At 40.7% G+C, this 17386-nt stretch overlaps 1 protein-coding gene across 13 annotated transcripts in view; it reads right to left on the bottom strand.

Moving 5' to 3' along the window:
- The window catches only part of PPP6R2 (protein phosphatase 6 regulatory subunit 2), a 166213-nt gene that overhangs the window by 31252 nt on the left and 117575 nt on the right, over positions 1 to 17386 (bottom strand). For all 13 annotated transcript variants that reach the window (XM_056797539.1, XM_056797531.1, XM_056797543.1 and 10 more), the window contains one exon: positions 4683 to 4748. In XM_056797539.1, the coding sequence (XP_056653517.1) occupies positions 4683 to 4748 (66 nt within the window). The remainder of the gene's footprint in view (positions 1 to 4682; positions 4749 to 17386) is intronic.

The following is a 17386-nucleotide window of genomic DNA, read 5'->3' on the forward strand; positions in this document are numbered from 1 at the left end:
AGATATTTTTGATATCTAGGAATAAGTAATAGGGTTGGATGAGCTAGACTCCTTTAATTCAGACAGTGGAATCCTAATGAGATCATTGGGAAGGAATTCTCAGGTTCTCTTTGGAAGGGCAGTTAGGATTACTGGTCACACTCTTTGAGTTTGAGGCTAAGAGGGTGGACGGTTGGCAGTTTTCCTCTGATATTCCTTGAGGATTTGGGGAGATAACTGGTTGGGAATGATATCTTGTGTCTGAGAAAGACTGAAGAAGGATTCAAAGACAGAGTGAGTGTGACTCTGTTCCCTTCTCTACTAGAGGGGCAGAAGACAACATCATTTCTGTGGAATCTGCAGTGTCTGTGAAAAACTGGAACTTGGAGACTGGAGAAAGACAGAGAAGCTGAATTGATTATTTGAAGATATAAGAAATCTAAGTAGATTTTAAGTAGATTAGCTGAGTTAATTAGATATTCTATATTATAGATAGATTAAGGGGATTAGGTAAGGTCTGAGAAATTGAAAGAGAAGATTAGAAGACTGTCTCCAGAAGCCTCTCCCAGTATATCACACTCTCCTTCCAAGGATTGAACTGGAGACCTTCAGCTTTCGAGACTGACAGGCAGCCTACTGCACAAGATTCACTGGGTTTGGGCTTAGCCTCTACCTCTATCTTAGGGTCCATTATTCAGTCTGAAACTGCTAGCCTGAGATTCCCTTCAAGGTGGATTCTCACAGGAACAGGGAACAAGGACAAGCTTTGGGGTCTCCACTTACAAGCTAGTCCTAACACTTGGGGTTGATCAGATCTTACTAGGCTACTAGCCTGGGGTTTCTAGATTCCATGTTGACACCATGCTGTGGACTGACAGGTCCATGATAGATTAATGTTCTGGATGTATACTGTCTGTACCATGTTAGGAACTATACAATCACAGGAACTAGCTACTTCCCATCCCAAAACAGCCAATGAGACAAGTCCCAGATTACCTAATCCCAGACTTTATAAAAGATTGCCCTTTCTCCACCCAAGTGGAGACCCCTAGCCATCTACACTTTTGGGGCTGCCCTCCTCCCTTTTCCACAATAAAGCCTTATAGCATTACTCAACTCTGTCTCATTAGCCTCAGGTCAGACTCCCTGTCGGCCAGGTCTGACAATTCAGTTTTTGAGTCACTCATTTTTTGGGATTTCATTGTTAAATATTCATTTGCATCTCTGTCTTTTGTTTATGGTCCCTGAACTAAGGAATATTTTTTATTGCTTATGGTTTATAAAGGATATATTTATTAGTTCTACTTTTTTACATTTGCTTGCAATATCTGTGCATGGTCAACTTTTGTTCAAGGCTCTATGTGGTGCTGAGAAATATGCATTCTCATTTGCAGTTCCATTTAACAAGCTGTCATAAGTTTTTGTTGAGCTCCATGTTTTTCCACCTTTCTGTTAAAATTATCCAAACAGAGATAAGGACATCAAATTCTTCTGTACCTTTTATGTTATCATGTCTTGTTGTAGCTCAGTTAATGCTTCCTTTGGGAATCTGGAACATATATGTTTACTGCTGATTGTGATTGTTTACCCTGTATCCAGCAGAAAGTCATTTCTTTGTATATTCCTTTTTATTTTTTGAATGTTTGCTTTTGCTTCATCAGATAGAATGATTGCAGCTCCTGCTTTTTAGGATTCATCTGATATGTAATAAGCTTCTTCCATATCTTCTAGGTTTTAATTTGTTTCTTTGTTATTTAAATATATTCCTTGGAAGTGAAAGATTAGAGAGGGGTTGGCTTTCTTCTCCAATCTGTCATGGATTCATTATAATAGACTGTCTAATCTTATCACATTTAAAGTTATAAGCATGAGGTTTATATTTCCTCCATTTGTCTCTTATGCTGCTTTTTTCTCCAAGTTATACTGTAAATAGTACTCTTCAGTTTTAGCTGAGCCTTTTTTTAAACCTTTACCTTTCGTCTTGGAGTCAATACTGTATATTGGCTCCAAGACAGAAGAGTGGTAATGGCTAGGCAATGGGGGTCAAGTGATTTGCCCAGGGTCACACAGCTGGGAAGTGTCTGAGGTCAGATTTGAACCTTCTCTAGGCTTGTAGCTGAGCCTTTTTTAAGGCTTCATTATTCCCATTGGCTCTCTTCCCCTCACCCCTGATTCCCAGGTTTTGTTAGTTCTCCCTTTCCCTTTGGAATTTTTTTTTTAAACCCTTACCTTCCGTCTTGGAGTCAATACTGTGTATTGGCTCCAAGGCAGAAGAGTGGTAAGGGCTAGGCAATGGGGTTCAAGTGACTTGCCCAGGGTCACACAGCTGGGAAGTGGCTGAAGCTAGATTTGAACCTAGGACCTCCCGTCTCTAGGACTGGTTCTCAATCCACTGTGCTACCCAGCTGCCCCCTCCCTTTGGAATTTTGATGATTAATTCCACTTTCTTTCCTGCTTTTATCTAGTTATTTGGTTCTTCCTTTTTTTCCTCTCATTAAGTACCTTCCCCAACTTCTCTTAGCCTTAAACTAATACTGTTTGTTAGTTTTTTTTAAAATTTCATTTGATGTGCTCCTTTCCAGAGAAGATTTCTCTTGATCTCTTCACTTTCCACTGTCTATTCTAGACCCTCAACCTCTGGTTCAGGCTCCTATAATTATCTAGTCTCTTCTCTGGAAGAAAATAGTCCTCATGGACTTTGTATCTATTCTGGGCTCTTCCCTCTGGGCAGTTTCTTCCACAGTCTGGTGGAACTTGCTTTGTAGATTCCAATTTTCCATTATACCTCATTCCCAGAACAAAGCCAATTCTTATGGGTGACAGAGATGACACAGCCTGATGGAAAATCCCCCCCCCCCACTCCATAGTTGATAATGAAGCCCACCACTAAGGCCTTTCCCCTATCACTTTCTTTCTGGTCTAGAAACCTCCCCCTAAAATCCTTTCCTTCTGTTTTCCATGGGTACCAATTACACCCAGAGTAAAGGTAGGACCAGTCCTCCATGGACAATGCTCACCTCCTTTTACTCATGGGGCATTCATCAGTAGAAGTCCCCCTTTATGGCTTTAAGGGTTCCTCTTCCCTGTCTCACTCCTCTTTTGTAATGTGTCCCCCACCCTCCACTTCCCGCACTGATTCACCTGGGTCTGTCCTGCTTCTCCATCCTGACCTCCACCTGACTTCTCCCTTCACCCCACATCCTTGTATACTTTTAGGAAGAAGTCTCTTGCTAATCTACTATCTCTAGTCTGCTATTGTTTATAGCTTATGCATTAATTTTTCCTTCTTGCATTTCTGTTGTTTGGGGTATTGGAGAAGCAAATAAAATCTTCAGGTGCAGGTTTTCTTTCTAAGAATGTTCAAATGCTTTTTTATTGAATGTCCAGGTTTCTAGGCTGAACACCTTAGTCCACTCTCCTTCATTTTCTGATGCAAATCAGTCTTGCATTAGTTGGATTTCCTTCCCTTTGTATTTGAAGGTCTTTCTTCAGGCTACTTAAAGGACCTATTGTTTCCTAATTAAATTGTTAAAATTAACCAATATGTTTACTAGAATTTGCAATCTTCCCCCACCTCCAAGTGATCACTGAATCTCTTTCCACTGGTACTTCATTTTCCATATTCAAAAGTTCTATGGGAGTTTTCTTGTAATATTTCTTGCATTAATGCTGTTGGGTTTCTTACTTCTCCTGTTCTGGGAGGTCTATGATCCTTAGATTCTTTCCAGGCATCCTGTCCTTAAGATCATTAGGTTTCATTTGCATAGACAGGAGCTACACTGTCCTCCACTTCTGTGAGTTTGCATTCCCATCAACAGTTTTCACTTGCTTCTTTGCTGAGATTCCCTCTCTCAAATTCACCTTTTTTTCTATTCTGACAATTATTTTTTCTGGGTAGGATATACATTCTCCTTTTATTTCAAATCCACTTAGGAAGCAAGTATTGGGGTTCCATGTTCTCAAATTTGGCAAAGTCCTCTCATCAAGTGCTTGGTCATTTTCCTTTGTTTTGCAGTATTTATGCATAGATGCTAAAACTCATTAACAGGATCTGGAAGCCATATTTCCTTCTGCTAGTAAAGTTGTCCGAGTTGATCTTATCTGCTTATGTTTAGGGTCTCTGAGTTTTTTTCTTCCTGAGATCCTGGGTCACATCTGTCCTTTTTCCTTATTTTCCCTAAGAGCCTGGGTCATGTCTGCCCTTTTTTCCCTTATTTTCCCTTATTATTCATCTTCTAACTCCTTCCCCTCTGATAGTGGTTTCCCTAGAGGTTGTATCTCAAACCTTGGTTTCCTCCCACAATGGCAGATTCATGGTTTACCAGCTTGTGTTTCTGTCCCTAGAGACTTCTGGGGGCAGACCTGGGCTCTTTCCCACAGGCTTTGTGTAGTATCACATAGCTATCCTCCCTACTTCCCAACCCCACATATATACAGTGTCTTGTCCTATTCCTTCTGTTCTCCCCCACATAGGAAAACAGACCCTCCTTCATTCATAGTAGTACAGCCAGGTCACTCAAGGAGCAGTGTGCTTACAAACAGACCACCTGAGTAGGAATATCCACTTCTAAACCTTCTGTCATCTTGCCATACAATGTAACCAAAAAACGCTGGCCTCTCAATGGTTATGCATGACTGTGGGGAGCCCATGGCCTTCCCAGCTCTTTCTGAGGAGTGTCACACTGCTCACACTTTCTACTCACATCTTCATCCTGGCTTGAGTGGATCAGCTGCACAAGCCTCTCGATGACGTTCTCTTCATTCAGCCACTAAAAAGAGAAAAAGGCCTTGGGTCAAGCATTTCTGTCAACAACCAGCAATGATAAAAAAATGAGAAATGTGTGCCAGGCCCTAGACTAGTCAATGTAGACATAAAGACAAGGAAAAGAGCCCCTGGACACAAGGAGCCCTCAGGAGAGAAGTGGTAAAGTGGAAAGAGCATTAGTATTAGAATTATTAGAAGTATTAGAACACAGGCCTGTCTCTGTCACATATAATTTGGGTGACCAGGGTCAGTAACATACTCTCTGGGACTCGGCTTCCTCACATGGAAAATAAGGTTCTAGATTTGCTCTTCCCTTCCCCTCTTAGCTCTACAGCTGTGGTTTGATAATACTACAGTTCCTGTATATAGACAAATAACTATAAGGTTAATGGAGGTAAAGGGGAGGGGGAGGGAGAGAGAGAGAGAGACAGGGACAGAAGAGAGGAGAGGAGAAAGAATGAAGAGAGAACAATGTGGGTAGAGTCATGTCAGGGTAGGTTTCTTTTTTAATAATGATGTATTTTTAACATTTTTTTTAAACTTTGAGTCAGGATGGGTTTCTAAGTGTTGTGGGGGGCTTGAGGTGAGCCCTTGGGGTTTGGGATGGGAACTTTTTGCAAGAATGCAAGACTCCAAAACATGGCTTAAAAATAAGAGGAATTTATTAATTTAGAGGATAATGTTGAAAGGCCAGGAGACAAGCTCAGATGTGTACTAATGCCTCCCTGAGAGGATGGATTGAGCCTTTTTAGACTCTATTGATCACAGGTTCTATGTAACCAGAGAAGGGTATGAATTCAGGCAGAAGTGGGGGTGGAGGTGTTGGTCACCTGACTGGGGTCAGAGCCATGTCTTATGTTCCAAAGACATTGGATTTGGCTGGGCATAGTTTAGGGAGCAAGTAGATGTCCTAGAAATAACAGCAACAGTAGGAACAACAATAACAGTGGCAATCCTAAACATCTATATGGCACCCACTAATACCAGGCCCTGTGCTAAACCCTGTCCAATTCTAATCTCCATGGTTCATGCCTCTATGGCTTTCTAATTATAAGTTTGAACCAATATTCCCATTCCTTGCCTTGCGACTTATAAAGCCCACCTGCACCCATCCCTGAGGTCCTCTAGGATCTTCCTGTTCTCAACTCTTCTGCAAACCTTGCTCTATTCCGAATCTTCCCTTTCATCCTGAAATTTCTCCATAATCTTTTCTTCTCCTAGTCCTTGGCTTCAACCTGGGGGGAGGGGGGGCATTATTTCATGTTACTCCCTCTTTATACACCATATATGCCAGGGAAAAAATTCATTCTGATTCCACTTCCCCAACTTTATTCTGCCTTAATGTAAGTCATCTCCTATGCCTGGAGAGTGGAAAAATGCTACAAAAAGGAATGAAGAGAGAGGGGGAGGGAGGGAGGGAGGAAGGGTTTAATAAGTGAGCACTTGAAGTTAAAACAAATATGAAGCTCAATGAAGAAGACGGAACTGGATACACTGGCAAAAGAAAAAACCATGAAGTGATGCTGACTTGGTCCACCTCAAATTTAGGTTATATAATGTTCCATAATCTCAACTGAGCCTTCACTACTGCAATGTTGGGGTCAGTGTACACTGTCTGACTGTAGCTGGTCAGATCATTATGAAACTCTAATACTCTACCATAGATTGGGTACAAATAACTCACATGAACACTGGGGATGGAGATGATGTCTCCAAATATATGGATCTCATAGCAGGTGGGGGAATTCATCTACTGACTAATTCTGCTATGCTCAAAGGGCACAGTGCCTTTCTGGTCCTATGCCAGAGTTTCCCATGTCTCCTAGTCAATAGCTTTCTCCCTAATTTCCTTGGCCCATCCAGACAGATTTCCTATCCCACCTTGTGTGGGAGCCTCATGTGGCCTGGCTAAACAGTTCAAGTTGGTTCAGACACAAGAAGCATCAAGGGAAAATGAAGTTTCCAGAAGGCAGAGGAGAGAAGGCCTTGAGAAAAGACAAACTAAGCAGAGGCCATCATCCTAAGAAAATAGTGCTGTAAGGGCTGACTGGGCATAAAATGTATTGGGGAAAAATACTGTGTCCCTGACAATCCACAGGATTAGAGATACCAAGGCAATAATTTTGTGTTCCCTTTCTCCTGTTGGACTCTAGCATGGAAGTCTGAAGTCTTTTTCCTTTTGGCATAGGGAAAATCTATTTACCTTTCTTGTTTCAAACATTTACTTTATCCTTATAAACTGTGTTAAACATAGACGTTTGCTAGTCTGAGAGTATTTACTGGAAATATGGTTTGGAGGAAACAATTGTGAAAGGGGAACAACCCTGAGAAAACAGAAATTTAACAATGAAGTGTTTTGCCAGAGCTATCTCTGGCTGGGGGCTCAGAGCTAAAAATATATTCTTTAGTTACAACTTTCCAAGAAAAAGAGACTGTTTATATACGGCAGAGCATCTAGAGAATGAGTCAGTAGTAGGGCAGGCAGTGAATAAGGGTGGAAAAATAATAACCTTGGTCCACCATCCCACCACTACTACACAGGGATAGCCATATTCTTGATATCTTCCCATACAAATGTTCCACTTCCTTTACTCTGAAATACCATTATCTTTCCATAACATCTATCTTTCCTTCTCTCACTATCCCTTATGCTTCCAATCATGATACCTTTCTGCTTTTCCAGACTATTGCCCCTGTTCTGGTTTTATTTTCCTCACTTCAACATCGTCACCTTTTAGTTAACCAGGTCAATTTTACACTGACTTCTACCCTTGAGTCCTTTTTTCCCTTGTTCATTCTTTACAAAACTAACAATGGCCCAGTCTTACCATCTGCCTTCTCCATTTTTACTTACGTGCTGCTGAATGCTGATGGAGGAAATCTCATTAAATTGTGCTAACTTGGGTCACCACAAACTTATGCTACATAAATCTCAAATGGACTGTCAGTGATGCAAATCAATTTATTTACTTTTCTATTTTATTTTACTATTGACTCTCCTATTCTAAGGCTCTGTCCTGGACCCTTCTTTTCTTCTCCCTAGCATTTCACTTGGTGATCTCATCAACTCCCAGGCTTTAAATGATCATCTCAGCTCTCAAGTCTATTTGTCTAGACCTAGTCTCTCTCCCAACTGTTAGTCCAGCATCTCCAACTGCCTTTTAGAAATGTCAAGTTAGACAACTTGCAGACATCTTATACACATGTTCATAACTGACTTCATCTTTACTTTCAAATTTTCATTTTTTCTCAGTCTCCCAGGCTCATAAACTATTCTTCCTTGGAGGCTCATTCTCTCTTCCCTATAACCAATCAGTGGTTGAATTCTATCCTTTCTGATTTCATGGCATCTCTTCTATATACCCCTTTCTCTCCTCCAACACTGCAACAAAGCACCCTAGCATCCTTCATCACCTCCCAACTGGACTATTTTAATAGGCTTCAACTGGTTTCTATGCATCAAGATTTCCCTTTCTAATTCATCCTCCACTCAGATGTCAAAATGATTGTCCTAAAATGTAGATCTGTGTCACACTGAACACCACCCCCCCTGCCCGCCACTCAATAAAACTCCAGAGACTATTATTTCAAGGACCTCTTCATGATAACCTGGCTCTTTTCTAGTCCTCTGAGAACTATTCTCCTCCATGGACTCTATGATCTAGTAACATTGGTCTTCTTATACATTCTACTCCGTCTCCTGATGGGGCATTTTCACTAGCTGTCCCCCCATGGCTGGAATGCTCTTCCTCCTTATCTTCCCCTCAAAGTTTTCCTAATTTCTTTCTCACCTTCTACAAAAACTTTCTGCCAGGCTTAATCTTAGTATCTTTCCTCTGAGATCACTCTCAATTTATTCTAACTGTATCTTTTGTACAGACTTACTGTCTCCCCCATAAACTGGAAACTTCTTGAAATCAGGGGCTGTTTATCTTTTTTTTTTTTTGTATCCTACATAGTGAGTGCTTATTAAAGCTAGCTGACTGACTGGTCCCCTACACAACATCACTCCAAACTTTTTCTTCTCTCACAAGTCTTTTAAGAGTCATTTCTGCAGAGGAATTATTCTCATGCTTTTGTTGGGGGGGAGGGGAAGAACCTGAGGCCACCCATTTAGAATTACCTCATCTCTAATTCTATATTTTTTATTACCTCGACATCACCTCTCACTTTCTCTTCCTTTGCCCCAGTCTCTGAAGAAAAAGTAGCAATCCTTCTGCTTGCCAAGCCCAATCCCTTTCTATGAACACTTGTTCATTTGAAAATTCATTCTATTTCAACCTGTCTTTACCCATTAGCTCCTTTCCTACTGCCTACAAATACACCCAAGTTTCTCTATCCCTAAAAATTTTTTATTTGACCGTACCATTCCCTTAAGCTATCATCCTATTTTTCTCTTCACAATCACTCTTCTAAAAAGTTGTGCAAAAATCGAAAGTGACAGACCATTGAACTAATAAATAAGATTAGAAGCTGGTATTTTGAAAAAACAAACAAAATAGACAAAGTACTGGTCAATCTAATTACAAAAAGGAAAGAAGAAAACCAAATTAACAGTATCATAGACAAAACGGGGAACCTCACCTCCAATGAAGAGGAAATTAAGGCAATCATTAAAAACTATTTTGCCCAACTAAATGGCAATAATTATGCCAATCTAGGTGATATGGATTAATATTTACAAAAATATAAATTGCCTAGATTAACAGAAGAAGAAATAGAATTTTTAAATAATCCCATATTGGAAAAAGAAATTGAACAGGCCATCAAAGAACTCCCTAAGAGAAAATCCCCAGGGCCTGATGGATTCACAAGTGAATTCTATCAAACATTCAAAGAACAGCTAATTCCAATACTATACAAACTATTCGACATAATAAGCAAAGAGGGAGTTCTACCAAATTCCTTTAAGACACAAATATGATCCAAAGCCAGGCAGGTCAAAAACGGAGAAAGAAAATTACAGACCAATCTCCTTAATGAACATAGATGCAAAAATCTTAAATACGATACTAGCAAAAAGACACCAGCAAATGATCAGGAGGGTTATTCACTATGATCAGGTAGGATTTATACCAGGAATGCAAGGATGGTTCAATATTAGGAAAACCATCCACATAATTGACCATATCAACAAGCAAACCAACAAAAACCACATGATTATCTCAACAGACGCAGAAAAAGCCTTTGACAAAATACAACACCCATTCCTATTGAAAACACTAGAAAGTATAGGAATAGAAGGGCCTTTCCTAAAAACAATAAACAGTATCTATTTAAAACCATCAGCCAGGGGGCATCTGGGTGGCTCAGTGGATTGAGAGTCAGGTCTAGAGACAGGAGGTCCTAGGTTAAAATCTGGCCTCAGACACTTCCCAGCTGTGTGACCCTGGGCAAGTCACTTAACCCCTATTGCCTAGCCCTTACCCCTCTTCTGCCTTGGAGCCAATACACAGTAATGACTCCAAGACAGAAGGTAAGGGCTTAAAAATAATAATAATAAAAAAATAAAACCATCAGCCAACATCATCTGCAATGGGGATAAATTAGATGCATTCCCAATAAGATCAGGAGTGAAACAAGAATGCCCATTATCACCTCTATTATTTAGCATTGTACTAAAAACACTAACAGTAGCAATTAGAGAAGAAAAAGAAATTGATGGTATTAAAATTGGCAATGAGGAGACCAAGCTATCACTCTTTGCAGATATGATGGTCTACTTAAAGAGTCCTAGAGATTCAACTAAAAAGCTAGTTTAAATGATCAACAATGTTAGCAAAGTTGCAGGATACAAAATAAACTCACATAAGTCATCAGTATTTCTATATATATCCAACACATCACAGCAACAGGAATTAGAAATAGAAATTCCATTCAAAATCACCCTAGACAATATAAAATACTTAGGAATCTATCTCCCGAGACAAACACAGGAACTATATGAACAAAACACTTTCCACACAATTAAAACCAGATCTGAGCAATTGGAAAAACATTAACTGCTCAAGGGTAGGATGAGCTAACATAATAAAAACGACCATCCTACCCAAACGTATCTATTTATTTAGTGCCATACCCATCAAACTTCCAAAAAATTTCTTTACTGAATTAGAAAAAACCATAACAAAGTTCATTTGGAAGAATAAAAGATCAAGGATACCCAGGGAAATAATGAAAAAAAAAATACAAAGGAAGGTGGCCTTGCAGTCCCAGATTTCAAACTATATTATAAAGCAGTGGTCATCAAAACAATTTGGTACTGGCTAAGAGACAGAAAGGAGAATCAATGGAATAGACTTGGGGTAAGGGACCTCAGCAAAACAGTCTATGACAAACCCAAAGATCCCAGCTTTTGGGACAAAAATCCACTATTCGACAAAAACTGCTGGGAAAATTGGAAGACAGTGAGGGAGAGATTAGGTTTTGGATCAACACCTCAGACATACACCAAGATAAACTCAGAATGGGTGAGTGACTTGAACATAAAGAAGGAAACTATAAGTAAATTAGGTGAACACAGAATAGTATACATGTCAGACCTTTGGGAAGGGAAAGATTTCACAACCAAGCAAGACTTAGAAGGAGCCACAAAATGTAAAATCAATAATTTCAACTACATCAAATTTAAAAAGTTTTTGTACAAACAAAAACCAATGTAACCAAAATCAGAAGGGAAATAACAAACTGGAAAACAATCTTCATAACAAAAACCTCTGACAAAGGTCTAATTACTCAAATTTACAAAGAACTAAATCAATTGTACAAAAAATCAAACCATTCTCCAATTGATAAATGGGCAAGGTACATGAACAGGCAATTCTCAGTCAAAGAAATCAAAACCATTAATAAGCACGTGAAAAGGTGTTCTAAATCTCTTATAATGAGAGAAATGCAAATCAAAACAAATCTGAGGTATCACCTCACACCTAACAGATAGGCTAACATGACAGCAAAGGAAAGTAATGAATGCTTGAGGGGCTGTGGTAAAATTGGGACATTAATGCATTGCTGGTGGAGTTGTAAATTGATCCAACCATTCTGGAGGGCAATCTGGAACTATGCCCAAAAGACTATCTGCCCTTTGATCCAGCCATAGCACTGCTGGGTTTGTACCCCAAAGAGATGATGAGGAAAAAGACGTATACAATAACATTCATAGCCGCGTTCTTTGTGGTGGCAAAAAATTGGAAAATGAGGGGATGCCCTTCAATTGGGGAATGGCTGAACAAATTGTGGTATATATTGGTGATGGAATACTATTATGCTCAAAGGAATAATAAAGTGGAGGAATTCCATGGGGACTGGAACAACCTCCAGGAAGTGATGCAGAGTGAGAGGAGCAGAACCAGGAGATCATTGTACACAGAGATGGATACACTGTGGTACAATTGAATGTAATGGACTCCTCCATTAGTGGCAATGCAGTGATCCTGAACAACCCGGAGAGATACAGGAGAAAAAACACTATACACATTCAGAGGAAAAATTGTGGGAGTGAAAACAGCAAAGAAAAACAACCGCTCAATGACATGGGTCAAGGGGATATGGTTGGGGAGGTAGACTCTAAATGAACATCCTAATGCAAATACCAACAACATGGAAATGGGTTCTGATCAAGGACACATGCAATACCCAGTGGAATTGTGTGTTGGCTATGAAAGGGTGGGGGGAGGGGAGGGAGGAATAGAAAATTATTTTTGTAACCAAGGAATGTTTGAAATTGACCAAATTAAAAAAATGAAAAAGAAAAAAGAAATAAAAAGGTGTGCACACTTACTGTCTCTTCTTTCTTTTCTCTAACTACTTAACCTCTTGCAATTTAGTTTCTAATCTCATCAATAAATAAGTCTTCAAAGTCTCAACTGCCATATCTGATGGCCTTTTCCCAATCATCTTTCTTGGCCTCTCTGCAGCCTTTGACACTGGTGATCTTCCTAGAGCAGCATTGGTGAAGGTTTTTTAGTTCAAGTGCCCAGAGGGAAAATTCAAGCTGTCTGTGAGCCTCCCCTCCATTACCCAAGAGTGGAGGGAGGAAGTGCTTGCTTTGGGGGGCTATACAGAGGGGTGGAGCATGCAAAAAATGTCCTTGGGCACTGGGAAGAGGGGGAAGGGAGCAGCTCCCTGGTGCCAGCTGGGCACACATGCCCAGGTGCAGGGCACACACTTCACCAGCACTCTCTAAAATATTCTCTACTCTCTGGTTTTCATTCTCCCCTCTAGAAGATCAGGCTCCACAACAGAATTGTCATTCATGTCTCATCATTATATGCAGATGTTGTTGCCTTTGTTCTGAGCCTACTCTTCTCTCTTTAATCTTTCCTAACAATCTCATCAGCTTCCACATGGATTGGCTTTCAGGATTTTGCTGCAAATGACTTCCAACTCTGGCTGTCCAAACTTAGTCTATTTCCCAAACTCCAGGGTCATGTTGCCAACTTGCCTGTTCTATATCTCTAACTCATGTTTCCTAAGCATCTGGCATCTCAAACTCAACACATCCCAATCAGAATCCATTATTTTCCCCCTCTCTTCCTCTAAACCCCCATAGTCCTGTCAAGGAGGCCCAACCATCCTTCTAATCAACCAGGTTCACAACCTCAGAATCATTCCTGACAGCACCTTCCTCTTTTTTTTGTTATCTAATCAGCTGCCAATTGTTGCTATCCACATCTTCTTCTTTTCTCACATGGTCACTACCCTCGGTTGGGCTCATATTATATATATATATATACACACACATACACACATATATATATATTTATATTTATATTTTAATTCTTACCTTCCATCTTAGAATCAATACTGTGTATTCATTCCAAGTCAAAAGAGCAGTAAGAGCTAGGCAATGGAGGGTGGGGTAAGTAACTTGCTCAGCATCACACAGCTAGGCAGTGTCTAAGGCCAGGTTTAAACCCAGGATATCCCTTCTCTAAGCCTGGCTCTCAATCCACTAAGTCACGAGCATAAAGGTATTATCATGCTCCTCCCCTGTTCCGGAAACTCCAGTGGACGGTCCCTCTTTCCAATTATGAATGCTTCTGCATGGTTTTTAAAGCTCTTTAGAATCTGGCACCAGGCTCCCTTCTCAACTATCTGACAATATCACTCCCTCTCCCATACTTTCTGGCCTGCCCTCCTCAGCCCACCAATATTCCTTAGCTCAGATGCACCCTCCTATCTCTCCTTTTGCTAGAACTCACACCACTCCCAGGCCTTTTGTTTCTACTCTATATACATTTTGTGTTTACTCTTCTGAGTTTATGCTGTTTCCCCCAAAATCAGAAGCAAGTCCCTTGAGGGTGGTTGGCTTTGTTTGGGCTCTATATCCCCCAGTGTCTAACACAAAGTCGAGCATTAACAGGAGCTTACTGAATAAATGAGTCAGGATCCAAAAAAGTCTTTACTATCTAGAACACTGACCCAATGATACCTGTTTGCTAGTTTGTTTTTGACCAGACCTGTTGTTGTTAATCTGTGTAGTGAGTTCCAGCTTACCAAATAACATCAACAATGCTAACTAAGTCACACCTTTTCTGCAAATTTCTTGCAGTTCAGAGGTGTAGTGACCTACCTAGGGTCACCCAGAGGTAAGACTTGAATCCAGTTCTCCCTGTGCTGTGCTGCCTTGAGACAAAAGTGAAGAGGGATAGATGTAAAGTCTTCCATTGCAGTTCAAAAATTAACTCATAATTATGCTCAAAGGGCTTTAAAAGAATGCATGTCCTTTGATACAGCAATACCACTACTGGGTTGTCCTTTTCCTTGAGCCACACCACACTGGGTCCAGTCATGGCCATGGCCATCCTGGAAAGCCACTGATTAGCTCCAACATATCCAGGTGAGAGCAGTCAGTCTGATAAGGTTTTGAGTTCATGTTATGGAACTAGGAAGTTTGGCCTGGAGAACTGGAAGCTGGGGGCTTGGGATGACCACATACTAGTCATCTGAGTGTCTGAGGGGCTGTCACGGAGGAAGATGATGAGCCTCATTCTGTCTGGCCTCAGAAGGCAGAACCACAAGCAGTTACAGGAAGTGGCAAAGAGACAAATGGAAGTGTCAATGGTCAGGAAAATATTTCTAACTGTCTGAACCATCCTGAAGGGGAATAGAAACCAGAGGAGTCCTGGGTCCCTCTCTCACTGGAGGTCTGTAGGCAAGGCTGGCTGGATGACCACTCATCAAGTGGGTTACAGAAAGAATTTTGTTCCATATTTGGGGTAGAATTATATAGCCACTAAAGTCCCTCCCAAGTCTGAAATTGTAAATCACCTGAATGTCGCGTAAGAGCTGGGCATTGAAATCTCACTTGAAATGCTTTAGGATGGCTAAAATACAAGTATCTGTTTTATTAATACTAAACAATGTACACATTTGACTACTTATACTCCAAGGATCACTTCTTCCCTTGTATGAAAGGTGTCCCTCTCCCATTGGTTTACCCCTGCCTGTCAGTGATGCCATCTATCTGTCCTCTAACACAGTTGCTCTACACAGCACAATCCCTGGAAGCAATTTCTCTAGTCACTCAAGAAGAACAAGATTAAAATAGATCCAAGGGACAGGGACTAGAGAGCTCTCCTTCATGGCCTTTTCCCCTCTCCCTAGAGGACAATGAGACAAAGGTTTATGGTTTAGCAATCTTTGAGGTTACTAGGTGGATAGTAGTATTAATGGTTGTGATCTTTTTCCAATCAGTTGCCAAATCAATCTATTCTGCTTTCAGAGTACGTTTTGCAGACACCCCCCCGACCCCAATCCCTTCTTCTCTGACACTGTCCTCACCCTGACAAACAGGTTCTCATCATCTCAGACCTGGACCAATTTTAAAGCTTGTTGGTTGGTCTGCCTGTCTCCAGGCCACCTTCCACTCAGCTATCAAAGTGATCTCTCTAAAGCCAAGATCTGACCATGTCACCCCCTATTCTGTAAGCTCCAGGAGTTCTCTATTGCCTCTAGACTTAAATATGAAGCTCTGTTTGGCATTCAAAGGCCTTTGAAACCTGGTTCCACCTCCCTTTTCTTGTCTTCTTTCACCTTTACTCCCCTTGCTGTAGTAGCATGAGCATCTTTGCTTTCCCTTGCACACAGGATAGGAAATAGTCCATTTCCTGACTGGGCACTCTTCCAAGCTGTGCCCCTTCCTCATCTCTTTCTCCTGGCTTCCTTTATTTCCTTCTAGTTCCAGGTCAAATCTCCCCTTCAGCCAGAAGCTTTTCCCAGGTCCCCTCAATGCTGGTACCTTCACTAGATGCTTCTCTCCAACTTATCCACTCCACTATATTACTTTTTTGATACTTCATTATTTGTTCACTCAACTCCATATGTCTCTCACTTAAGACTTTAAACTCCTTAAGGACAAGGCCTATCTTTATCTTTCCCTGTATCCTTAGCACTTAGTTCAGTGCCTGGGGCATAAAGAAAGCTTAAGGAATGCCTGCCAATTCACTGAGCTTCTTCATCTATCTCCTCTTTTTCTCTGGGCTCTCTGGAGCACATCCCACTTACAATGCCTCTCCTTTGACCTTGCTGAACTTCACCCAAATGGTTTCTGCTGTATCCTTTCTCCCTTCCCCTATCCCTTATGGATTTCCTCCCATGAGTTAGCTTGGTAATGGGGTACCACGCTCTCCCTATGGCCCTAATTTAGTGACCCCTATGCGGCCAATGCTCAGAAAGATCTCTTTCTCAAAGAATCCATTAATGAGAATAAGTTGGGCCATAAAAGAAATGAAAGTCCTTTCCCATTATTATTAGGGATCAACTGCCTGATAATTGAAAACACAGGAAAGTGGTCCCCAGCAGAAAAATGTTTACAATACCACCGGTGGTTTGCTTTTATTTTTTAACTGGAAGAAACAAATAGGGGAAATTAAAAGGAAGGCAATAAGCATATATTGTAAATCAGCTCTTTCTATTTAACAAGGAGATTAAATATTTCCTGGCTGAAGAATTTTCTTGGTCTCCTTGTTTTGGTGACTATTTTGCCTTTTGTAAAACTCTCTAAGCAACTGTGATAGAATCATCATTTTTACTTATGTCCACTGCTCATGTCTTAGATTCAATGGCTAATTGAAGCAGGTTACGTGGGAGCTATCTTCTGTGTTATCTTCTCTTTTCTAGTCTTCCTACTGTTCAAGTATTATCTTTGACCACTGCCCTAACCAGTGGCTAATCTCACTATACATGGACAGCTGACTACAAACCAGTCATTTCCTGTATGGTAAAATAGGATTAATGTCATTTTCTAAAAAAAGTGACATCCTTTGTGCTCATTACATTCAACGCCTCTGAATTCTCTTCTTGCAGAAAGCATTTGTAACAGACAGGCTTCAGAGGAAACTCTAAGCTTCTGGCAGCTTTTAAATCTTGAGCCCTAGATATTTGGTACATGCAATATTTATATAATATGATATATAATAAACAAATGGTCAAACCAATAGAATTCTTTTGGTAGAAACTCCAGACCTCAAGAGATGTTCCTCACGGAGGGGTGGGGTGATGTGGGCTAGAGTCAGATTGGAGTATTACTATAGTGGGATAAATGGCAAACTTTCTAGATAAATGAGGTGATGCAGAGGGAAGAATGGAAGATCATGCCAAGGCTATGAATCTGGGAGATTGGACAAATGGTAGTACCCT

The sequence above is a fragment of the Monodelphis domestica genome, chromosome 5, assembly GCF_027887165.1.
Source record: "Monodelphis domestica isolate mMonDom1 chromosome 5, mMonDom1.pri, whole genome shotgun sequence".
Classification (NCBI taxonomy): Eukaryota; Metazoa; Chordata; class Mammalia; order Didelphimorphia; family Didelphidae; genus Monodelphis; species Monodelphis domestica.